A 25,425-nucleotide genomic window follows, 5' to 3' on the forward strand; every position below is an offset into this window, starting at 1 on the left:
GCAAACCAACAGATTACCGTATTTACTCTCATTATATTACCCCTCCTTTTTTCTCCCCCCCTCACACTTGTCTTTCCTGTCAAACACTGAAGTGAAGGAGCAGTATACCTGTCCACTCTGCCCAAGTAATTCTAGGCCAACTGTGCTTCTCAAAGTCTTTGTGTATTAGCAGTTGGGAGCAAAGTTCCTTTTTTTTTTTTTGGTTAGTCCTGGGGCTTGAACTCTGAGCCTGGATGCTGTCCCTGAGCTTTTGTGCTCAAGGCGAGGGTTCTACTGCTTGAACCATAGCTCCACTTCCAGCCTTTTGTGGTTAATTGGAGATAAGAGTCTCATGGACTTTTCTACCTTGGCTGGCTTCAAACCACGATCCTCAGATCTAGCCTCCTGAGTTACTAAGATTGCAGGCATGAGCCACTGGCCCCTGGCTGCAAAGTTCCCTTAAGATTTCTTCCTTGGTCTAAGTTACCTTCCTGGGCAGTATTATTTCAGGTAAAATTGAGACAAGTACTAAATTATGACAGTGTCTGTCACTGGGATGTTGATGTGAGAGGAAGGGAAACAGAGGTAGGACAGCAGGGGACGGCTATAAGACAGATGTGTCACGTGCACTCCAATTTCAAGACAGAAACTGACCAGGAACAGAGACATTGGACTCATGGGAAAGTTTGGAGGGTAATTTTCTCATCCGCGTCCCACCAGGACTGGCAAAGGTTGACACAAAACTCAACTGCCCAGGAGGGTGCCTTGGGCAGGAAGGATCCAGAACAAGTACAATACTGAACTTGCTTCTCAGTGGAGACAGCCTGTCTTGTGTGATCTGGGTAGCAAGACATAGCCTGGGGGCAATATCCTAGGTCTGGATGTACCTCAGAGAAGCTACAGATTCGAAGGTCATAGCCAAAGGGTGTGGGAAGGCTGAAAAGGGTTAAGAATTCACCCAGGATTTTCATTTCCATGATGGAAAGGAGCCAGGCAGGTCCGCACCCAGGGCAAAATGGGCAGGATCCCAGCCCGGGAAAGGCAGCTAGCCATAGGAGTTATGGATCAAATACATAGGCTTGCATCATCTCTCCCATCTCTCCCGACTCACAAGGGCCTGGCTTTATTTCTGAGTGTGAGGTGCCATAGATCGCAGGACTGCCAGGTCTTGCTAGTAGGTAACTACAGAGTCTGTGTTAGTCATGGCAGCATTTGGAGAAAAACCAAAGCATCCAGTTATTAAACAACAACAGCTTATTGATGCTCCCAGACCCCAGGGCCTAAAGTAAACCCAAGCACATAGGGAAAGTAGGTGAAATTGTACCTGACACTCTCCTTCCCCCCGCCTCCCCCCATTTCTACTGTGGTAAAGCAGATCTGAAAAGCTGATGTACCTTCCTGGCTTTGCATTCATCAAATATTTTCTCTTCCTCCCAGGAATATTTGCATTTAAATATATAAATAAATATATTTAAATATGTAAGTACTGCTAGGTGCCAGTGGATCAAGCCTGAAATCCTAGCTACTCGGGAGGTGGAGATTGTGAGGGGCTGGGGGAAGGGTGTTGCAGTGTGGGGCCAATCTGGGTATAAAAGTTCAGGAGACTCCATCTCAACCAATGGCTGGGCATAGCAGCTCATGCATGTCATGCGTAGTGATGTGGGGAAGCACAAGTAGGAAGATTACAGCCCAAGCCGGTCTGGGTGCCTCCAAAATAATCAACACGCTAGGAACTGGTGGCTCACTCCTATAATCCTTGCTACTTAGAAGGCTGAGATCTAAGGATCACAGTTTGAAGCCAGACTGGGCAGGAAAGGCTATGCAACTATTTTTTCCCCCCAATCCCGGGTCTTGAACTCAGGGCCTGGGCACTGTCTCTGAGCCTCTTTGTGCTCAAGGCTAGTGCTCTACTACTTAAGCCACAGCATCACTTCTGGCTTTTTCTGAGTAGTTTATTGAAGATGTGTCTCACAGACTTACCTGCCTGGGTTGGCTTCTAACCATAATCCTTAGATCTCACCCTCCTGAGTAGCTAGGATTACAGGCACTGGCAATGTGACTATTATCTGTAATTAAACATGAAAAAGCCAAAAGTAGAACTGTGACTCAAGTGGTAGAGTGTTCGCCTTGAGAGAAAAACCTCAGGGACAGCACCCAGGCCCCGAGTTTAAGACCCAGGATCAGCACTAAAACAAAACAACAAAAAAGCCTCCAAACAATAACAACAACAACAACAACAAGCCCTAAAAATCAAAAGCTGAAGGATCTAACTAAAGGAGTCGTGCATGGATAGTATAATCTGGAGTAAAACCAGCATTTATCAGCCAGCCAGTGGTCTTTCTCAAATCTCTCAACATCTCCCTGGGTGTGGACCAAGGACCAAAGTCAGAGCCTCTGGAGGCAATCTTTGAGGAACATTCTCCTTTTTATCCTTAGTGGGGGAGGCAGCAAGGTCTCAAGAAGAGGAGGAGGAGGAACCTCTTCTTTGAAAGTGGCTCCGTTTTTATCATAAATAGAGGAGTGACACAAATTTTCCCTTTTTAGACATGGCAAGTTCCAGCAATGGGCCTTAGGAAGAAGACTAAAACTGAGCTCTAGCTGTTTGAGACTCTACTATTATTACCCTTGCTGTGGTTGAAATCCCAATCTCCATCATTTCAGAGTCTCAGAACACTTTGTTTTCACCTGATCTATAAATTCCACAGCAGAGTATGCTGTCTGTGACAGTCTCCCATTCAGTTCTAATCTCTTCTACGTTTTGGATCTAGAATTCCCACAAAGATCCATGTGTTAAAGGCCTGGCCCACAAGGAAGTGCTATTGGCAGGTGGTAGAAACTTTAAGAGGTGGAGTCTAATAAGAGGTTTTTAGGTCATTAGCAGTATGCCCAACAGGGCTAAGAGGAACCTGAGGAACCTGAGGAACCAAGGTGATTTTTCACTGCCATTCAGTTGCAACAATATATATGCTGTCTTGTGGTGGACTGAAATCTCCAAAACAGTGTACCAAAGCAACCTATTCTAAGTTTATTACTGCAGGTATTGGGTATAGCAATGGAGCTGTGTTTGGCATAATCTTGATGGCAGAAGTTCTGTTAGATTATGTTATACCAAATTACATTGGTAGCAGCTTAGTAATTTAGTTTTGGGTTTTTTTTTTTTTGGTTGGACTTGAACTTTGAGAGCCTGGGCACTGTCCTTGAGCACTTTTCCCTAAGGCTAGTGCACTACTGCCTTGAGCCACAGCTTCACTTCTTTGTAATTCTAATGTGGTTTTTACTGATACTGCTTAATTAGAATTCTGCCTTTATTTTTAAAAAAAAGAACCCACTCACATTTTCCCTGAGGCTCATTATCACTATTAAATGAAGCTTATATTTAGTTTATTACAAGTTGCCAATCAAATGTGTGAAATGTAAATTTAAAATTTTAAACATATATGATGGCAAGTGTCATGATGAAGATAAAACCATTTTGATAGCAGAGAAATAATTGTGTCACACACACACACACATATGGTTATAAATGCTAAAAAGTGATTTGGAATTTTACATTTAGTGTTAATTAACCAGGTAATCAATCAAGAATGTCTTGTAGCTGGATGCCGGTGACTCACACCTGTAATCCTAGCTACTTGAGAGGCTGCAATCCAAGGATCCTAGTTCAAAGCTAGCCTGAGAGAAAAGTCTGTGAAGACTTTCTAGCTATCCTGCTATTTTATGAAGCACTCTCCGCGTCTCTGGAAGTCCTCCTTGCCTTGAAGTTTTCTTTGCAAGCTGCAGAGATACTCTAATTGTCATGTTTTCCTCATTCATCTTCTCCTTCTATTTGTGTTTATTCTGTTGTAATATTTAAAGGCATCTTTTGTAAATCATATAGTTGGGATTCTGCTTTAAAAAACACACAACATTTGAGCTAGGCATGGTGCCACATGCTTACACTGCTAGCTCCTTGAGAAGCTAACATCAGGAGGTTCACAGTTCCAAGCCAGTCCAGGAAAGATGGCTTTTCCAAGACTCTGTTGCAAGGGAAGAAACTAGTGTGGTAGTGTATGCCTGTCACCCCCGTTACAACAGGAAGCATAAATAGTAAGACTGGCATTCAGGCCAGTCCAGAAGAAAAGGTATTTCTTTCAAAATGGCTGAAAGCATGGCTCAGTGGTAGATTCCTGCTTAGCAAGTGTGAGACTGAATGCCAGTGCCATCAAAGCCAAAACAACAAAGAAAAACATGTTAACAACTTGTGCGTATGATTTCAAGTGTTTAATCCAATAGCATTTAACGAATGTTAAATGTTAAATTCAATGTTAAATTCAAGCATATCATGCTGCTGCTCACTTTCTACAGACTCCAAGTTGTATTCAGTCTTCCCCTCCTCTTTCCTTCTACCTTCTGGATTAATCTGTAGAATTCCCACTCAGCCAAGAGGTGTGGAGAAAATGTCAACCCATTCAAGACGCCTCATTCAATTTTAGGTTAGATTTTCAACACCCACCCTCAAAGCTAACACTACACTGGAAAACCACCATTCTCAGGGACTGAAGTGGGTAGGAGTTAGGGGGCAAGGAGCAGATCTGTGCTCTTCCATCGGAACCTCGGGGAAGGCTTCCATTTCTTGTTCATCTCAAGTACACAGCTGGTTCCCTACAATGACTGTTTCGGTCAACCGTGTCCAGCTATAAGCTTTGGGTAGTGAGTGAGAGTTGTAGACCTCTTTCTTCTGCCAATTTAAAAAAAAATAGTTTATCCAATGTCAACAGCTGCAGCTATGTTAAGTCACGTGACAGAGCACTTACCAGAGAGCACAAGGCCCTAGGTTCAAACCTTAGTGCTGCAGCAAGAAAAACCCAATGACAAATTAGTGTGTTCATTTGGATACAATTTAAAGAAGTACTAAAGCAGCAAACAAAATGTGTCTTATTTGTGAAATATGGAATGGGAAAAAGGACCAAGCTAGGCACTGGTGGCTCACACCTGTAATCCTAGGTACTCAAGAGGCTGAGATCTGAGGATCACAGTTCGAAGCCAGCCCAGGCAGGAAAGTCCATGAGACTCCTATTTCCAACTAACCATCAGAAAACCAGAAGTGGAGCTGTGGCTCAAGTGGTAGAGCATTTGCCTTGAGCTGAAGAGCTGAGGGACAGCACCCAGGCCCAGAGTTCAAGCCCCACGACTGACAAAAAAAAAAAAAAAATGATCAAGAGATGAAAAAGACAAAGAGATTAGTCCTGAATGAGCTGGTGTGATTGCTATCCCACAAGCAATATTAATTCTTGAAGAAGCCAGAACAAGTACACTAGAAATGATAAGCAAAGTTGAATTTGAAAAAAAAAATCTGAGCTAGGAAAAAATGGGGGTGTGGTGTGGTACACATATGCAAACATTTCAACCTCAAAAATCATTTGTGGCCGTTGCTGGTGGCACACGGCTGTAATCCTAGCAACTCAGGAGGCTGAGATCTGAGGATTACAGTTCAAAGTCAACCCAGGCAGGAAAGGCTATGAGACTCTAATCTCCAACAAACTACTTAGAAAAAGCTAGAAGTGGCTTTGTGGCTCAAGTGGTAGAGTATTGGCTTTGAGCAAAAAGAAGCTCAGGGATAGCACCCAGGCCCCGAGTTCAAGCACGCACGCACACACACACACACACACACACACACACACACACACACACACACAGAGAAAATCACCTGTGAGTTTATATTACTATAAACTACTATTCTAGCCTCAAATTCCTACAGAGCTCCAATCACACAGCGGGTGGTTTATTTTCAGCAGCAAAGGTTGTAAAAGTTGGAGTGTTTAAACTCAAGTCATTATAAGGTTACTGGTACCAGGAAAAAATGTTTTTCTCTCCTGGAAAACTTCAACTTACTTTTTCTTTTTTGATATTTAACTATAAAACTTAGGGAAGACAGAAGTTTTTCTAGGTAAAGATTCCAATGCCCTTTGTTAGAAGTCACTCTAAATCCTTTTGAAAAGCACATATGGATTTTAGTTTTAGTTCATCATTACATAGTAGCAGAGGTAAGCAAACTTGGTCCATGGGCCACAATCATCCTGCTGCTTTTAAAGTAAACTTAAAAAAATTAAAAAGTAAACTTTTATTAGAAGTCAATTATTCTTATTCATTTATGCTACCTATGACTACTTAACTCTACAACAGCAGAGCTAAATAGCTACAGTACTTATCACTTGACCTGCAAAGCAAAACTAGTTCAAGTGGCCCTGCTGTTCTCTGCTGTATCATATTCCCCTCCACCTTCTTTCCCATCAATACTAACACCTCCACTCCTTTGGTATTTCTGATACTTTATTTCAAGTGTGAGTTCATGTGGGGTTGGGGATTCAGCTCAGTGGAAGAGCACTAGCCTGGCAAGTGCAAGGCCCTGAGTTTAGTCCTCAGCTCTTTACCTAGCTCAGGCTAGTGCTGGGTTTTTTTGTATGTGGTTTTTTTTTTTCAGTCATGGGGCTTGAACTAGGGGCCCTGGGTGCTGTCAGTGCTACTTCCCAGGCTATGGTTTTTAAGGAACAAAGTGTAATCACTACCAAGTCCTAGTTCAAGCCCCAGTATTGGCACAAACAATAAAAAAAAAATCTCTTACTTGGTGAGGTACTTTTCTGTTCATCTGTGATCCTTGGGAGAAAATGAAAGGTTGCCTTAATGCTAGTTTCCTTAGGACGAGTTAAACTCTCAGAAGTTTGTACAATCTGGTATATTATTATTATTATTATTATTATTAATTTTGGTGATACTGGAGTTTGACTTCAGGGCTTTGTGCTTGCTAGGTAGGTACTCTATCACTTTGTGGTTGTAACTGGAGCTACATGACAGCCTTTTTAAAATTTATTTTTCAAATAGAGCCTTGTATTTTGCCTGGGCTGGCTGGACTGTCATCCTTTTACTTACAGCTGCGTCAACACCACTATGATCACTGCCTTCCAAGTAGCTGGGATTATAGGTGTGTACCACTATCTCTGGCCTCCTTTTTTTCTGGCTCAGGGTTTTTTGTGTTTTGTTTTGAATTCAACTTCTGCTTATTATTTGTATTTTATTTGTTGTAGTTTCTTCAAGAATTTCTATTGCTCATATGATTGGCCATCCAGGGCTAATCTCTTAGTCATTTTTATCACTTGGCCCTTTCTTTCCCATTCCATCTTTAGCCAATTTGTCACCAATAAAACCCATTTTGTTTGCTGCTGCAATACTTCTGTTCTTTACATTGTATCCAAATGAATACAGGAATTTTGACATTGGGTTTTTTTTTCTGTTGTTGCTGATGCAGTGCTAAGATTGAACTCAGGGCCTTGTGTTTGTAAGTGTTCTACCACTGACTTGAACCACAGCTGCAGCCTTTGATATTGGATTATTAATCCTTTTTATCACAATTTTGTTTTCTTCATCAGTCATGGGCCTGAACTCAGGGCCTGGGCGCTGTCCCTCAGCGCCACTTCTGGCTTTTTTCTTTTTGCTTATGTGGTGCTGAGGAATCAAACCCAGGGCCTCAGGCATGCAAGGCAAGCGCTCTACCACTGAGCCACCTTCCCAGCCCCTATTAATCCTTTTTGAATGACTTTTTCTTTTCAGTATTTTTTATCATTCCCTAATTTGATTCCAAAGAAGACCTTTCTTTCTACCTCTTACTAAAAACACTGGGTGTTTCTAAAATCTTTGATGTTTCTTAAAGTAATGTCAGGTGAGATAAACTTTTATTCTGTTTTCAGTGTAATACAGACTTTCTTTTGTAAATCCTTGCAGGGGTTCTGAATTGATTTTGTTGCCGATGTTTTTGTTTGTTGATTGCTTTTCTATTTGCTCATCTTTGATTGAGGAGAAATCCATTCAATTCTGATGTTTGTGGTGGATGGGCAGACTGCCCTCCCTCCACACGCTCCCTAGGCGGGTTGTGTGACTATACATCTTCTACCCCATGCTCAATGCTGGGGTGCGTGCTGTTGAAGGAATACATCCATGTTTATAGTATCCATTCCAGGAGTGAGGATATGGGGGTTTCCAGTTTGCAAGTCACCCCAACTAACAGGTCATACATGTTACTCATGTATTTCTGTTGGATGTAAATCCCAGAGATGAAATGCTGGATGATGCACATTTTCTACCTTAATAGATAATTCCAGTGTCCTAGGAATGACACACTGAAACAATGTAAGAAATATTCAGCACATTTCTTTTTGTTTGAGTCAACAAGCCAGCACAATATTGAGTAAAATGCTGATAAAAGACACAAGAAAAATTTTCTCTTGAAGTAGAGGGAATCTAGAAAACACCAAAGAGAACAAAACGCTTTTCAATCAACTGTTACTAGTGCAAACCATTTGAAGTTCTTGGGCATGTTAAGAAAAGAGATCTCTCTCCTCAGGAAGCACGTGTTGACATGCTCATGAGAGCTGCATGTCTTAGAAGCACAGAATACTGGAGTTCTCGAGATGATTTGTACAGCTTAATAAAAAACCACACACAATCTGAAAAAAAAAAGAACAAATATTCAAGAGTGAGCCATCTTTTACAAACATTCATTTCCAGAATGAGTAAAATGCCTAGCTACAATGCACTGAAGACAGACAGCCCCTGGGCATACCTTAGCTCTGCCATTTATAAACCTATGGACTCACACATCTCTTATATCAGTGTCTCATTTTCCAAATATCAGAACTGGAAAAAAAAAGCTTTCAATTAACTGAAAATTTAGTATGTGTGCATTGTAAAATATTCAAACCACATATAATATCAAAGACCATCACCCTGGGAGTTAAGACTTTACCACATGCATTTTAGAAGGTCTCCAGCATGAATAGCCTTCTTACACACAAAACGTATTCATTCCATTCCCAACAGTCCCAAAACTTTTAACCGGTTTCAGTATCAGCCCTAAAGTCTAAAGTCCCAACTCTTGTTTAAATATTACCCAAGCCAAATATGAGTGAGACTCAAGATACAACACATTCTCAGGCAACATTCCCTTTCTAGCTGTGAGCCTGTGAGACCAGACAACTTATGAGTGCTTCCAAATTGCAATGGCAGACACGCACTACGTAGATACTCCCATTCCCAAAGGGAAAAAGTAGAAACAAGAAGCCAGTGATGGTCCCCAGGAAATCTAAGACCTTGTGAGGGAAATGCCATTGGAGATTAAAGCCTGAGGAATTGCTTCCTTCCAGGCCCACAGGAGCACTGTTTCCATTGCTCTTCTGTGGGGAGGTTCTGATCCTTGGACTCCGCCGTGTCCCATTCCATGGCTCTAGGTAGGGTTTCTTCCTTTGTAGTTCTGCTGGGACTGGAGTCTCACCACCAAGGGGCTTAGAGTGGGGGACGGCTGGCTTGCTGAAGTGGGGACATGGCCAGGACGACATTTCAATCCCCTGTGGGGTCGTTTTCCTTCCTTATGATGACAAGTTCCTTCATCCCACCCAATCAAATCTCAGAAGTCCAGTAGCCTTCCCTCTGTCTCTCCAGGCCAAACTGGTCAAGTAAGCTGATCATATAATCCCCATAAACTCCCTTTCATATGGTTGTTCAGCCACATCCTCATGTTCTCATCAGAAGACTTGCTTCTTTTTTTGCAATATGAGTAGGCTGAGAATTTTTCAAATCTTTCAGACCTGGTTTCTTTCCCTTTAACACTTTTTTTTTTCATCAAGCCATCTCTTGTCTTACTATAAGCAGCCAGGAGAAGACACTGTCTTTTAATATATTTGCTTAGTAGTCTACTCAGGTAATTATCCAGTCTTACTGCTCATATGTTCTCCCTTCCACAAAAGATTAGAACACAGGTCAGGAAGGTTTGCAATAACGTGTTGCATATTTCCATCTGACACTACACACACTCCAACATTCTACCTGTTAACCTTTATAAAGCCACTCCTACATATGTAGATATTTGTTACAGTAGCATCCAACCCTGTTTTGGTTTTTTTTTTCTGATTCCAAAGATCTGTATTTTTCGAAATAAAGATCACACGTTGTTTTGAGACAATCTACACAAGAGTTACAAAAAATAGGTGCCCAGGCATAAGCATGCACAGATTTGTTAATTATATACATATGGTTACAAGTATGCTTGCAAAAAAGTCCATTGGAAATATACACAAGGCTCTGGAAATGTACACTGCATAGTGTTACAATTCTATATTCAAATGGGTTGTGTCTTTCAACGTAACAAAACATCACAGATTAGGTGGCTTATATCACAGAAATTAATTTTTTCACAATTCAAGAGGTTCCAAGTCCATACAGTGAACACAAGCTTTTTGAGAATCACAGTATTTTAGATGTGTTCAGGTTGTTTCTGTGACCTACTGTTTCTGCTACTGCTTGTTCAAGTACCATGTCTCTGCTTGTACCCAGGTATCTTTGGCTATGCTCTACCAATTGTATGTGATAAGTTGTTTTTAGAAATAAATTGAGGTCCAAGGTGATGTTAACCTTCTCAAAGGAAAACTGAACATGTTATATCTGACAAGTTACTGAAGAATCAAGTATCTAACTTCAGTTTCTGAGATTATTTTTTAAAAATTTGGATTATAAACTTAACTGTAGTATATGCAGGAAGACTTACTTCCAGTTAATGCTTACCACTAGGGCATAGACTTTCAGAGTCTCTATACAAAATGGAAGAGGAATCATCAGGGCTTCAACTTTGGCTCTAGTTTTTGTCCCCTTAGTTTATGGTTTTAAGTAGCATTGTTGAGCCACATTTTCTAGAATTGTCACAGTTCCTCAGGAAATAAATATGAAAACAAAAAAAAATGACAAAAGGACTTTGGAAATCACTGAAAATTATAAAGCGTGTTAACAGGAAAACAGAAGCTCCATATGCCAGAATCAACTGTGAATTTCTTTTTAAGATTTTGGTCCAGAAGTTCTCCACAGTGTTACTACATCCCCATTTCTTCCTAAGTGAGATGTATGTGTCTCAATAGTTCGTAGTTGTTCTAATTTCCCTCTCCCTATGCATTACTAAATCAATTTAGAACTTCTCTCCTACCCCTGCAAGATAGAATAGGGAGAAATATTATGTGTTGGGGACAACTGAACTTTGAGTTCCACTCATGTGAACTCACATGGTTGATCTTTGCTGAGGGTCCTTAACTCAAAAAAAAATTTAGGGTTTTTTGTAGCTATGTTTTATGACTATCATATACACTTTACATGGGTTTGATGAGGTGTATTTTACTTTTAATCCGTAGTTCGAAGATGTCTTTTGACTCCTCTGCCTTTATTTCATGGACCACCATGGAATGTCTTAGGTCAGGTATCAAAATCAGAATGCAGATATATTTAACTCAAACTGGGAAAAAATACTAATTTTATTTAATTGCATGCTGGAAAAAAATGACACTCTATTCCTCTGGCTTATTTTTAGCAGGATAATGAGGTAGGCTTTGAATTGCTGCATGGTAGAAGTCATTACATATAAACATATGGTTAATATCTTCAAAGATTTCTGAGGCTTTTTCATTACTTTTATTTTGTTATTGAGACAGTCACTCTTTTACATTCATGTCTCATCATCATCATCATTTTATTTCAACCTTCCCTTCATGTTCCTCCCTTTAACTGGGACTTAAGATTCCAATAGTTCCCTGCACCAGGTCCCTTTGAACATGTGCAGTGAGTGAGCAGACCCCTCGAGAAGGGCAGTGTATGAGTGTATATTGCTAGCAGCAGATGCCAAGACAAGCTCTTTCAACCCTTAGTGCCTGTCCCCCAACATGACAGAGTATTCCAGGTAAAAAGCAAAAGTATGTGTCCACCAAGGTATAAAAAGAAGGGCTGATTTGGGCCAAGATCCACTCCCTTCCCCCCACCCCCTTTCTTTCTTTCCTTTTTTCTTTTGTCCGTGGTAGGGCCTGAACTCTGGGCGTAGGTGCTGTCCCTCAGTTCTTCAGCTCAAGGCTAGCGCTCTACTGCTTGAGCCACAGGGCCACTTCCGGCTTTTTCTGCTTATGCGGTGCTGAGGAATCGAACCCAGGGCCTCATGCATGCAAAACAAGCGCTCTACCACTGAGCCACCTTCCCAGCCCCCCTTTCCCTTTAAAAAACTTTCAATTGACTCTTTCATGTTAACTTTCAATAGACTCTAGTTCTGTCCTCCTAGTCATCTGATAGATAATGTGGTATGTGTCAACTGGGCTACTAAGTGACTTTTATTCCTTCAGATAAAAATAACCCCTGACGAGTAACCTGCGCCTGAATTAGGTGGACTGATGAATAACCTACAACTATCCAACAGGAAATGGTAACTTTGAGCTTCCCTTGGTGTGTTATGTTTTGTTACTGGGCAAAGTGACTGTGAGGATCCTCGAAGCTATACCTATGAGACTATTAGAAAAGTTTGTAGCCCTTGGGGTGCGAGGCTCCCAAGCCTACTCCCATCCAACTCTCTTTTCCTTGGTAACCCAGGGCTAAGGACAGGAGCTCTGTGTCCTATATGGCTATGATAGAACTTTTATAGGAAGAAAAGTGACATATGCCATGTTTCCTGCTGCATCTTGCTGAGTACGCACACGCCAAATGTGGTCTGGGTCAGACTTGTGAGGATGAATGTTTAGTTGAGCCTAACATCAGCTCCTGGTGGGCATTGCAGATGACATCTGAGTTGGCATCTCACACAGGGTTAGTGCTTCATGCTGTGTTTACAACTAGCTAAATGCATATCCTGTCCACCCCCATCTGAGCAAGCTTTTTAAAACAGTGTGCACGGTCAAATGTGGCAGCTTACACCTGTAGTCCCAGCTAAGTGGGAGGCAGTAAGGAGGAGGATTGCAGTCCAGGTCAGCCAGGGCCCTGTGAAGGGTAACTAAAGGCCAAAAGGGCTGAAGGCGTGTATTAGGAGGTGGAATACCTGCCTAACGAGAGTGAAGTCCTGGGTTCAAATCCCAGTATTACGAAAGGTGGGAAAATGGTCAGGCTTTCTTACAGACAATCTTGTCTAGATATATGCTCAAATAACCCACTAGAAATACCTAGATTCCTACTTTCTAGATCCGGAGAGTCCCACCTGTGGTGATCGCTGACTCAATTCTAAATTTCAACCGTTGGAGCCCTAACTTGGAAGGTATGAGTCAGTTTAAGCAGGAGTGCTACATTAAATTTCTTAAAGAAGAAGGCAGTTGTTGGCATGATGCTGTCAGAGCAGAGCACAGGGTGAGGGCTGGTCCTCCACCCTTGCTGCTTCCTCCCCACGGACCAGCGCACTCACCTTAGCTGTCTGTATCCTCTTTGTCTTCAGTGTTGCTCTTGGATGGCTCCTCGCTCTCGGTTACCAAGTCATTCTGGGTTAGCTCGTCACTCTCCAGTAAGTCGTCGCTCTGGGTTAGCTCGTCACTCTCTGGGACCTCGTCACTCTCGGACACCTCCTCTGGCGCCTCTTGGTTCTTGGGTACCTTGTGGCTCTCAGGGGCTTCCTGGGTCTCGGGGGCCTCCGGGCTCTTGGAGGCCTCCGGGCTCTTGGAGACCTCGGGGCTCTTGGAGACCTCCGGGATCTTGGGGGCCTCCAGGCTCTTGGAGACCTCCGGGATCTTGGGGGCCTCCGGGATCTTGGGGGCCTCCGGGCTCTTGGAGACCTCCGGGATCTTGGGGGCCTCCTGGCTCTTGGAGACCTCCGGGATCTTGGGGGCCTCCTGGCTCTCGGAGGCCTCCCTAGCATCGGTGGCTTGGCCCCTGGCCTGTAGCTTCTCGGAGAAGTGCTCCTGGACCATGGCGTCGGTGAACTCATGGATGATCTGATGGGCCGCCAGGATGTGCTTCCGCTGGGCGTTCCTCACTGTGCCAAAGAGACAGGAGAATCTCTATCGTGAAAACCCGAAGGAAGTCATTCCCAAATGCTCTCCAGGGCAGAGGGACACAAACCCTAATTTCCAAGCCACATATCCTCTAGCTAGGGCTACTTGGATTCAATATAGATTATTGGATCTCTGTTTTAGAAGGACATCCTCTACAGGTAAACCACATCTGCTGCAGGTTAGCTATGAAATGCATCCCCAGCCCTCCACCTTCTGCTTCACCAAAAGGCAAGCTGGTGTACAGGTTAGGATCTGTCCACTGATGACTCCACAGCAGAATGGGCCATTAGGAGGAATGGGCCTTGCGGGAGGAAGGAGGTCAGTGGAGCATGACTTTGAAGGGTATTATGTTCTCAGACCTTTCTCTCTTTCTTTCTGCTTCCTGGACACCATGAGGTGAGCAACTCACTCTTCTATGCCCTTCTACCACTATGCTCTGCCTTACCGTAGTCCAGAAACAACAGAGCCAGCAGATCTTGCCTGAAACCCCTCTGATTGTGAGCCCAGCTCTGCCCTTCCTCCTTCTCAATTGTTTCTCTCAGGTATTTGGTGGCAAGAGTGAAAAGTGACGAGCAGAAAACCCACACCTACCCCTCCCTCTGTCTCCTTGGGCTTTAAACTCAAGGCCTTGCACTTGAGTGCTCTACCTTGAGCCACGCTTCTAGCCTTTTTTGCTTTTAGGATTTCAGGGTTTTAGGGTCTCACTTTTTTTTTTTGCCTGGTTGGCCTAGGGCTGTGGTTCTCCTACCTGCACTTCCCCAATATCTGGGGTTACAGATGTGAGCCATTGCTCCTGGCTCCATACCTTACTCAGTGCTGCTCACATTTTGGGTCAGTCTGTCTGGGGTTGTCCTTCCCTTCACCCCTCCACAGCTTTTGCCTCACCTGCAATGTCTGCAGTATAAGTCTTACACTTTCATAAAGCCCGGTTCAAGTCTCTGCTCCTCTAGGATGTCTACTCTGATTGGGTTATCCCCATTTATTACTCACCACACTTGCATTTGGGCCAACCAGGGAGCCCCAAAATGTAAGGTACATTTTGTTTTCTACCTACATCATGAACGACTGTTTAGTCTTAATGAAACTCTTGCCTCATACTTCTCCTTGAACCTTAGCTCCTCACAGAGAGGGCACTGTTGATTGATGCTGACTTAATCATCAAATTCTAAGAATATTTATTATCAAGCCTTAGTGCCTAAGCCTTTGGAGAGGAGAGGTGTTCATTAGCATTTGTCCTTAATTTGTTCCAACCACACTTTTAAGCACTTGACATGTAATTATTCATTTAATTCTCTCACAACCCAAGAAGAGAATATTATTAATATCCTCATTTCCAGAAGAATAGACATAGACATACAGAAATTAGGTAACTTATTCCAAGTCATGTAACAAATAAAGGACAGTAAAAAGTATTATGGAATAGTCTCAGTGGCACATGGCTCTGATCTTAGCTCTCAAGAGTTTAAGGTGGGAGGATCATGAATTTGAGGCCAATATGGGCTAGATAGTGAGACCCTGTCTAAAGAAGTAGATAGATATAGATAGACAGATAGATGATAGATAATCTTTGTCCTTTGGATATCAGCTATTTTATACAGGGTAATACATAGCAGCTTTTTGCAGGTGACAGTAGTGTGGCTGAAAAAACAAGACCTCTGCAATCACAGAGATCTGGATTCAACTCTGCAAAAAGCTCAGACAAAACCTAGACCCTGAATTCAAGCCCCAGGACCAGCACCAAAATTTTTTTGAAAAGATAATTCAATATGGCGCACATGTAATATTACCTTAATCTTGGGTAATTAGTACATACAATATAGATAATATATAAATATATATTATAAATATAAAATACATACTTGCATAGTAATAAATATATTTATATAAACATAAATAAAATAAAAACACAAATATAGAAACATATTATGCATAAAAATATATATTTCTTCATTTTAAATGAGAAATGAAAGTTTCTCTTTTTTGATTTGACATAAATAGGAAGGGAAGAGGCTCAGAACTAATGCGACCATAAACAATTGACCATAAACAATTCCCACTGATTTCTTCCACTCAAATTCCCCTTCCAAAATCTCCCTCTAAGATTAAATAAATATTAAGCCCATCATTTCCACACCTCATTCATCCTCTTCAGGTAGAATGCTCTGATGCAAACTGACCTGACTTTGGACCTGGGAGAAGCAGGAAAGAACTGATCATTTTAATGGATTTAGAAAACAAGAGTGTCCCATTTTCACTGTGAAGTTGATATAGAAATATGTCTTACTTTGTCTGAAAATTAACTGTTTTGGAATAGGCAGTATTATACACTGTTATGGGAGTAGAACAATCTTTTTTTGTGGGACAACTGGGTAGAATCTATCACAGTGCAAAATGCACATAATCCTACTTGCCAGTAATTGTACTGCAAGGATTTTACTCTCTTCAGAAGCATGGCCCAAACCCAGATGTCCCTCAGTAGATGAATGGATCAAGAAAATGTGGTATATATACACAATGGAATTCTATGCCTCCATCAGAAAGAATGACATTGCCCCATTTGTTAGGAAATGGAAAAACTTGGAAAAAATTATATTAAGTGAAGTAAGCCAGGCCCAAAGAAACATAGGTCCCATGGTTTCCCTTACTTGCAATATCTAGTATATGTATGAGTCAAGTGGAAAAGGTCAGATAATGTGATGTCAGGAAAATGAACCCTTAGATATGTATTTTAATGTTTTTTTTTCTTTCATGCATGTGTTTCTAACGCATTTATAAGATTATCTCTTTGTTGCTTTGTATGTCCCTCCCCCACAGTATAACCCCTGCTTTCACTATATTTGATGTCAGTATAACTTGAGGAGGAGATGGGGAAAAACCAGTTGTTTAAGGATACAGGTGGACCTGTTGCAACAATGAGAAGTACAAGTTGTCATGTCCAAAACGAGCTTTACAACGTCGGTGCAGGGGGCGGGGAATGGGGGGGAAGGAGAAGGATTGGGATTGGGGGAGGCTGGGAAGGGACGTGAAGGGTAAACAAAAGGAGGAGGCTGCAATGCTTGGTAAGAAATGTACGCATTATCCTGCCCATGTAATTGTAACCCCTCTGTACAGTATGTTCACAAATAAAAAAAGAAATGTAAAAAAAAAAAAAAGAAGAAGCATGGCCCAGGATAGGTGTAAAAGGTATGGACTGACCAGAAAAAACTAACAAACTAAATGCTTATGAGTAGAGGGTACTGGCTTAAAAAGCACATAACCACCATGAACGAGGAAGACATGGAAGTTCGTTGTCCTAATGTGTTTGATCCCACCATCCTTTCATCCTCAATGGAACACTCCACAGAGTTCTACAGAATCCTGCACGCTTTGTGCTGCTGTCTCACCTAAATATGGCCTTGCTCTAATATCACCCATCTTGGGGATGAAGCCAGTAGTTTCAGAGCTCTGGAAGAACCTGCCCTTTTATGATCTCCTTTTGTCTTCTCCTCTATTGACGGAAAGCATTAATTAATCTTTACAAACATGCCACATTTGACAAATGATAGGTTGAGGTATTTATATTGAGACATGACCCCAGGAGAGGCACAGTTTGGGCTGACACAAGGAAGTATAGTAGAATAGATTTAGGCCCTCAGCATGGCTGCTTTTCAACACCCACGCTTCCTGTGCCCTGCCTACAAAAGGCTGTTTCAGGGTGAATCATAAGACACTCCTCCTCAGCAAGCTGGGGAACTTCCTTTCAAAGAGGGTTGAGGTGCTGGCAAGCATATTGCAACTGCATCTCATCTGCAGAATCTAGTTGGGTGTTCAGAATCTCTACTCACACAGCAGGAAGGGAACCTGACAAACTTGTTAACAAGGGAAATCAATGCTTCTTCAGAAGTCCCATACACGCTGCCATTTAGTTTTCACTTCTAGGATACTAAAAATAATTTAGAGCTTTCTAAAACACCTAAGGAAAAGCATTTCTATTGGCTTACCTTTTTCTTTGACAAAGTCTTTTTGAACCTCTGGGATCAGAAAACTGTAAACCAACTCAGCAACAATCTCCTCAGATTGAAGTTGTGTTCGACTATAAAATTTTGAAAAGAAGAAAAGGGTGACATTGTTCAAAAAGAAATATACTCTTTATCTGACTTATACAACTGTAACCCCTCTGCATATCACCTTTATGATAACAATAAATAAAATAAAAATTTTAAATCAAACTGTTTTCTTGCTCCCTTGCTTGAACTGCTGAATTATAGTTAGCAACTCCAGTGCCCTAATCTCACCACCCCCTTTTCCTTGATTGAATAATCTGAAATAACACGTTTTTGGAGACCTTGTTTAAACTCCATGAAAAATTAGTAGTTGATTCTGTCCTTCATTTACCAACCTGATAAGAAAGAAATGTTAAAAATTCAGTTTATTGCCAGGCACTGGTGACTCATGCCTGTAATCTTAGCTACTCAAGACGTTGAGATCTGAGGATCATGGTTCAAAGCCAGCCTAGGCAGGAAAATCTGAGACGCTCACCTTCAATTAACCACCAGAAAACTGCAAGTGACGCTCACCTTCAATTAACCACCAGAAAACTGCAAGTGGAACTGTGGCTCAAAGTGGAAGGAAGCCCCACACGTGGGATCAAGTCTAAGTAATGTTGTACACACCCACATCTGAGTATTCTAAGAGTGCATCTATGAAAGTAATCAACATTGCAGAGGATAGCTGGGAATTCAATTCCCAATATTGCAACTATGCAGAGATAGGAGCTTGATTGACTTCTAATGATTACACTAGTAGGGCAATGGACAAGCAATCTGAGTTCTTTTATGTGTTTCCCCTTGGTGACAAAAATCTTAAGCTCCTGACAATTGATATTCACATAACAGCAAAGGAGTGTGTGTGTGTGTGTGTGTGTGTGTGTGTGTGAGAGAGAGAGAGAGAGAGAGAGACAGAGAGAGAGAGAGAGAGAGAGAGAGAGAGAGAGAGAGAGAGAGAGAGAGAGATTCTGCTGCGTACCGGCTTTCCATTTCATAGGCAATGTTATTGATTTCCTCAGCCACCTTCTCAATTTCTGCTCTGGCTTGTTCATCTGCAGTATTTGCTTCAGTATTCATTATAATTTCTTCCAGATAGGATGAAACAGTACTCTGGTGAACTTTAACCACCTGCACAAAGCAGAAATATCCCTTCTTGTTAACAACATCCCACGATGAACAAGATAAGAATAAGTCAAACCTTGGCTGACCTCTTGTCATAGGTACCTCATTCATCAAGTCAACATTTCCACTTCTTTCCTGTCTTCATTGTGGTGGGCCTCATCTGTCCAGCCTATTTTAGAATCATGGACCTTACTTGGAGGTAGGCAGGCAGTAAAACCATGGCTTCAGATCAATAATCTGGTTTGGATTCTGGCTTTGTTCTAAGCAGCAGTGTGAGCTGGCCAACTTACCTAACCATAGAGAAGCTAGGAAATATTTCCCATTGTCTTTTCTGTCTTTCAGCTTAAATAACAGAACCCCTAGATTTTAGCTGGGCAAAAGGGACTTTATTTTCCAGCACCCATAGAAGCCAGCATGGCCACAACTTCTGACCAAAAGAATAATTCAGAAATGGTATTTAGAAGATACCTCCCTAGGAAGCTTTTCATCGAGCTCTTGTCTTTATGGTTTGTTTTTATTTTTGCTTGTTTGTGGGTTTTTTTTGGTAGGTGATTGTTGGATCAAATTAGAAATCTGAACTTAATAATATATACTTACAAACATCTTCAATTGTATGTTGAAGATACAATTCATTGAGGGTTTTTTTTAAAGCTTTTTAATTAAAAAAGTACCACACAGTTCTTAGGTCAATCTTAATTCTACAGGATAAGGTAAATCATTAATCATTAAACTCTCAGGGCAACTTAGAAGACTCCCCAAATTCACATAGTACGTGTGTGTGTGTGTGTGTGTGTATGTGTGTGTGTGTGTGTGTGTGTGTGTGTGTGTGTGTGTGTGTATGTGTGTGTGTAAGTCCTGGGGCTTGAACTCAGGGCCTATGCATTTTTCCTGAGCTTTTGTACTCAAGGCTAGCATTCTACCACTTGAGCCACAGCTCCACTTCTAGCTTTGTGGTATTTAATTGGAGACAAGAGTCTTATAGATTTTCCTGCCCTGGCTGGTTTCAAACCACAGTCCTCAGATCTCAGCTGCCTAAGTAGCTAGGATTACAGATATAAGCCACCAGTGCTCAGCTGTATAGCTGTATATACTCCTATGGGGTCTACGTCTTAAAGTTCCAGCCTGGCTTTTCCTTTTCTTCCTACAGCTGGTTCAGGGGAAGTACTCACCTAGCTGCCCTTAAGGTACTCTGGGAATGTGGCCACCATGCAGACTCTTCCATAGTTCAGTGCAGGTAGCCCAACTCTCTTCCTCTGTGTGTGTGTGATGATAACTCCATCTAGCAGTCCCAGACTAAATTACCCCTGCCTGAAACTTAGGTTTCTGTCCTCTTACCTACCTTGAAAACAGTAGCATCACCTGCCATACTTGGGCTCTCTGTTTCTCATTCTGGCCTTTATGACTTCAGCAGCCTCCTTCCTGGTTTCCTTGTGCTCTCTCTCTCTCTCTCTCTCTCTCTCTCTCTCTCTCTCTCTCTCTCTCTCTCTCTCTCCCTCTCTCTCTCTCTCTCTCTTCCTCTCTCTTCTCTCTCTCCCTCTCTCTCTCTTCTCTCTCCTCTCTCTCTCTCTCTTTCACCTCTCTCTATGTACCTCTCTCTCTCCGCCCTTCCAGATCTTTCCCCACACAAAAGCAGAGTAGGGGGAAGGCAGTGGTTCATGCTTGTAATCCTACCAAGGACACTGTGAGGTCTGAGGATCATGCTTCAAAGCCAGCCGGGTCAGAAAAGTCCATGAAACCCTTATCTCCAATGGACCAACAAAAGTCAGAAGTGGAACTGTGACTCAAGTGGTAGAGTGACCGTCCTGAGCTAAGGAACAGCAGACCCAAGTTTCAAGCCCCAGTACTGGCACCCCGACACATCTATCTATCTATCTATCTATCTATCTATCTATCTATCTATCTATCTATCTATCTATCTATCTATCTATCTGTCTGTCTGTCTGTCTGTCTGTCTGTCTGTCTGTCTGTCTGTCTGTCTATCCGTCCGTCCGTCTATCTATCTATCTATCTATCTATCTATCTATCTATCTATCTATCTATCTATCTATCTATCTAGATACCTACCTACCTATCTAGATATAGATTAGATAGATATACATAGACGTATATATGTCTATCTGTGGCAGAGTAATCTTGTTTCGAATACATCATTGGGCCCCATTTGTTTCCTTCATGGAATCATGCCATTTTCTAACTCTACTTATGTTTCCTTCAAGTAGGAGAGAAGAGATTAAGTCTGTTTTTTCCCTTCCAAATAATCTCATAATGCCCTTGGCCTGTGCCGGGCCTGGATGGAGTAGGAGCTTAAGGCCTGTTTGCTGGAAATTTAAAAAAAAAAAAAAAAAAGGAAAAGGAAAGCTCAGTGCCATGGCCTGTCCTGCGGTTCCTCCGGCCCACCGGCTTCCTGCGGGGGAGAGGACAGGGGTGGCCCTTTCCCCACGGGCGGGCGCCCACCTACCTCCTTAAATATCTCGTCCTCCTCGCGCAGGCGCCTCTGCTCCACCTGGCGCCGGCCGCTCTCCTCCGCCTCCCGCGTGCGCCGCTGGCGCTCCGCCAGCATGGCGAAGGCGTGGATGCGCCTCTCTTCCTGCAGTCTCACCAGCTCTTTGGACAGGAAGTCGAACATGTCTGCCAGTGCCCTGCCCTCCAGGCCAGCCAGGTGGTTTTCAATCAGGGACAGCTGGAAACATAAGAATATAATTGTAGGCCACTAAGGAATGGAGATCTTGGCAGTCGAGTCGTCTAACTACTTGGATCTGGGTGCAGCTGGGTGGTTGTTGTGGTGGTTGTTTTTTTCCTTAGGATCCCCTTCCCAAGGGCTCTTACTGGGAACGTGTGTCACTCAGACCAGGAGGTAGGCTGCTGTCCCGGATTGGTCAGTCTCCACCTTACAAATGAGATGGGGCAAAACATTTCTGCAAGTGGCCACTTGGGGTGTGATCTGTTGTTTGTTTGTTTCCTTCAGTTTTATTCAGAAGGTCAAGTGAAGTCTTTTCAGACGGGAAGAGAAATGCCAAGGTTCTTATTGAAGATGATATTGGAGTTTAAGCCAGGCTCCGTGACTCACGCCTGTAATCCTAGCCACTTAGGAAGCTGAGATCTGGGGATTGTGGTTCAAAACCAGCCTAGCCAAGATAGTCCCCGAGATTCTTATCTCCAATTAACCATCCAAAAAAACCAAAAAGACAAAACAGGAAGCAGAGCTGTGGCTCAAGTGGTAGAGTGCTAGCCTTGAGCAAAAAAAGCACAGGGACAGCACCCAGGTCCTGAGTTCAAGCCCCAGGGCAGGCACACACACACACACACACACACACACACACACACACACACACACACACACACACATAATATTGGAGCTTAATAACATAGGATTTCCTAGAAATTCACTCATGACACGTTTAATTTTTTAAAGTCGTGTCCATCTGATACGTTCATACAAGCTTGAGGAATTTTAATATCTCCCAAAATAGGAAAGCAGAAAACATTGTTATTCTTGATTTTTTTAATAACTCCAAAGGAATTAACAACTGTTTTTGAACCAGCACAGGAAAAGAGCCTAAATGCCTATGTGATTGTCGGGGTAAAATAGAGACCCGTGGAGCTCTCAGCAAGGAGTAAGCCACTGTACCTATTTATGGATCCGTGAGCCCCATCTTTGACACATCAAATGGAAAAGTGCTTGAGATTGTTTAGCCTGTTGATTTCATCTTGTGCCCCCACCTACCCTAGGTCTTAAGAGTGGAAAAATAAGTTCTTCTTCCCACTGTTCACTGCTTTTAACACTGATAGCTCCTCCTTCCTCATTTCCCTTTCTGGTTTGACTCTGAAGGGAAGGAATTTGCACAGGTGTCAGAGGGGAGGTTGTCAGTCAAAGGCTGGTGTTTCCCTGGTACCTAGACCATCCATCCTCACGCACGCACACTTCCTAACCACAGAGTTCAAGTTCACTTTTATAACTGGGAGTATGGAAAGAAAGGGTGGCAGCATCTCTCTGCTCTTTCATGAATAAACAGTGAACATTCAACCTTGAGATGAGAACAGATTCTCTCCTTCCTTGTATCTGAGCAGCATCCGCAACTTTACTTGAGGCCAAGGGGTGGAAGTAGGGGTTGGAGAATAGACTGATTTTCAAGATCCTAAGATAGCTATCTGTTCATGATTGGCCTCTTTCCTCACCCACAAACCTGGGTATTCTCAATCTAGGTAGGATGATCTAACTTAAAAGTATACAAAAGGGGCTGGGAAGGTGGATCAGTGGTAGAGCGCTTGCTTCGTATGCATGAGGCCCTGGGTTTGATTCCTCAGCACCATGTAAACAGGAAAAAAAAGCTGAAGTGGTGTTGTGGCTCAAGTGGTAAAGCTCTAGCCTTGAGCTGAAGAGCTGAGGGACAGCGCCCAGGCCGAGTTCAAGCCCCAGAACCGACAAAAAAAAAAAAAGTATGCAAAACATACGTAGGAAGATGATTCTCTTGTGATCACATCATGGGATCCATTGCATAATTGGGAACTGTGTTTTATGGACTATTTTCCAGAGAAACGAGAGCAGATTAAGGGAGACCAGCATTGCTATACAAATACACGGGAGCCTAATCCTCAGATGCCTGCATATCATTGGTGTTTCTGGGAACAGGTACAGGATGAATGGCAACTTTTCACATTAACTCTTACCTCTACACTTAGCTGATACCATCAGTCATGTCTCCACCGTTTGGGGAAAATGAGCTGAAAAGCCTGAAGTGCTTCCCTGCATCTGTTAAAGGCTTTTATCCCAATCCTTAAAAGGCCATCCACAGACTCCGGACCTACTGTTTTCATTGTTTCCCTATGTGAACATCTCTAGGTCTATAGAACCCAGACACTTCAATCCACATTCCCCTCATCTGCTTCTGGTCCCTTGCTTGGGTGGCACGGCTTGTGTCTTTCTTATTCTTCCCCTATTTAGCCCCCAGACCTGCTCTCCTGGCTCAGCGACCATCCATGGCCCTGCTTTCATGTAAGAGAAGTAAAGCTGTGGTCACTTCCAAGCTGCTGACTGTTATATCCAATTCCCAATGGCACAAGAGTTATGCATGAGTCACATTAATAGTTCTTTAAAGTATCACTTTCTTCACACTAAATTTAATTTTCAGTGCAAAAGGACAGTGCTGAGCACTAGTTCCTCTCTAGCTTCCCTGGACTTACTCATCAGAACCAAGTCATGCATGGGCCACGCTGGTGGTTCACACCCGTAATCATAGCTATTCAGGAGGCTGAGATCCTAAGATCATGGTTCAAAGCCAGCATGAGCATATAAATCCAAGAGACTCTTATCTACAGTGAACCAGCAAAAAGCTGGAAGTAGAGGGGTAGCTCAAGCGGTAGAGTGCAAGATGATTGTGTTTTTCATACTGATTTACAGCAAAGTGGGGGGAAGGAGCAGAAATGTGTCTATAGTGTTGTCAGCAGCATTAAGAAGTATGCAAAAATAGCATGAACATTGGGAGAGAACAAGAACAACTTTTACTGGTGTTCATTTAGCTATGACTCTCAAGCTGTGCATGGGGGACAGATAGCAGGTCACGGTGCACGTCACCCAACACAGAGTGAACATAGGTAACAGGCACTTCATCCAGCATGCGCTCTGATGGGTTCCCATTTCAGAAGTAAGTGCTGACATAGCTGGACACTGGCGGCTCACACCTATAATCCTAGCTACTCAGGAGGCTGAGATCTGAGGACCTTAGTTTGAAGCCAGCTGGCTTCAAATCCAAGAAACTCGTATCCCCAATTAACTAGCCAAAAAATAAAGGTGAGAATAGAGGTGTGGCTCAAGAAGTAGAGTGCCAGCTAAGCAAGTGTGAGGCCCTGAGTTCAAAATGGATGCTGAATGCTGGCAAAGTGCTGAGGTTGGAGGAATCTTTTTTTTTTTTTATCGTGTCCTCTATTATCGTGTCAATTTTCCTTGTGCTATAATAAAAGGAAGAGGGAAAATACAGCAAGACAGACAGGAAGAACCTTGTGCTCGTGCAGGTTCCTCTGTCGCTGTAGGGCCAGTGTCAGTTGCTTCTCGGCTTTCTTCAGTATCTTTTCATCTTCTTGTAGTGCATGGCTGGTGCGCAGCTCGTGGATCAACTCTCGCCGCTTTTCTTTCCCTTCAAACATCTGCACGAAATCAAGTCAAACAAAGACCTGGCCGTTACGATCCTTCAAGGTGATGTGCTCCAGGAGTCACGAGCAGCATGCAAAGTATCTTGGGAGAGTGGGTTCTGTCCTGCATAAAGGGCTCTCGTTGCAGGAGTATTCCATCCTGCTAGGATTTAGGCCTCTTTTTTGTGCCTTCAGGGGTTCAGAAAGAAAGAATTTACAGGCAGAGAGGTGAGTTATTGGTTTAGCTCCTAACAATGCCTCTCAGAGACTAGGTGGCAACTTACAGGATCATATTAAGAAACTAGAACCTTCCCCACAATTTCCTATCCTCCTTCCCTGAGGATGGCATTTTTCATGGCTGTGGTGGTTTTGTT

At 42.7% G+C, this 25,425-nt stretch overlaps 1 protein-coding gene across 2 annotated transcripts in view; it reads right to left on the minus strand.

Moving 5' to 3' along the window:
* Positions 1-8,140: 8,140 nt before the first annotated feature.
* The window catches only part of Cfap91 (cilia and flagella associated protein 91), a 45,951-nt gene continuing 28,666 nt past the window's right edge, over positions 8,141-25,425 (minus strand). For both annotated transcript variants that reach the window (XM_070030141.1, XM_070030142.1), the window contains exons 13-18: positions 24,920-25,066; positions 21,384-21,605; positions 18,783-18,931; positions 17,759-17,850; positions 13,196-13,759; positions 8,141-8,456 (exon numbers count right to left, since the gene is read on the minus strand). In XM_070030141.1, coding sequence (XP_069886242.1) covers positions 13,197-13,759; positions 17,759-17,850; positions 18,783-18,931; positions 21,384-21,605; positions 24,920-25,066 — 1,173 coding nt within the window. In that variant the 3' untranslated portion in view covers positions 8,141-8,456; position 13,196. The remainder of the gene's footprint in view (positions 8,457-13,195; positions 13,760-17,758; positions 17,851-18,782; positions 18,932-21,383; positions 21,606-24,919; positions 25,067-25,425) is intronic.

This window comes from Dipodomys merriami, unplaced genomic scaffold (genome assembly GCF_024711535.1).
Source record: "Dipodomys merriami isolate MVZ:Mamm:240054 unplaced genomic scaffold, mDipMer1.0.p SCAF_2, whole genome shotgun sequence".
In the NCBI taxonomy this organism is placed as follows: Eukaryota; Metazoa; Chordata; class Mammalia; order Rodentia; family Heteromyidae; genus Dipodomys; species Dipodomys merriami.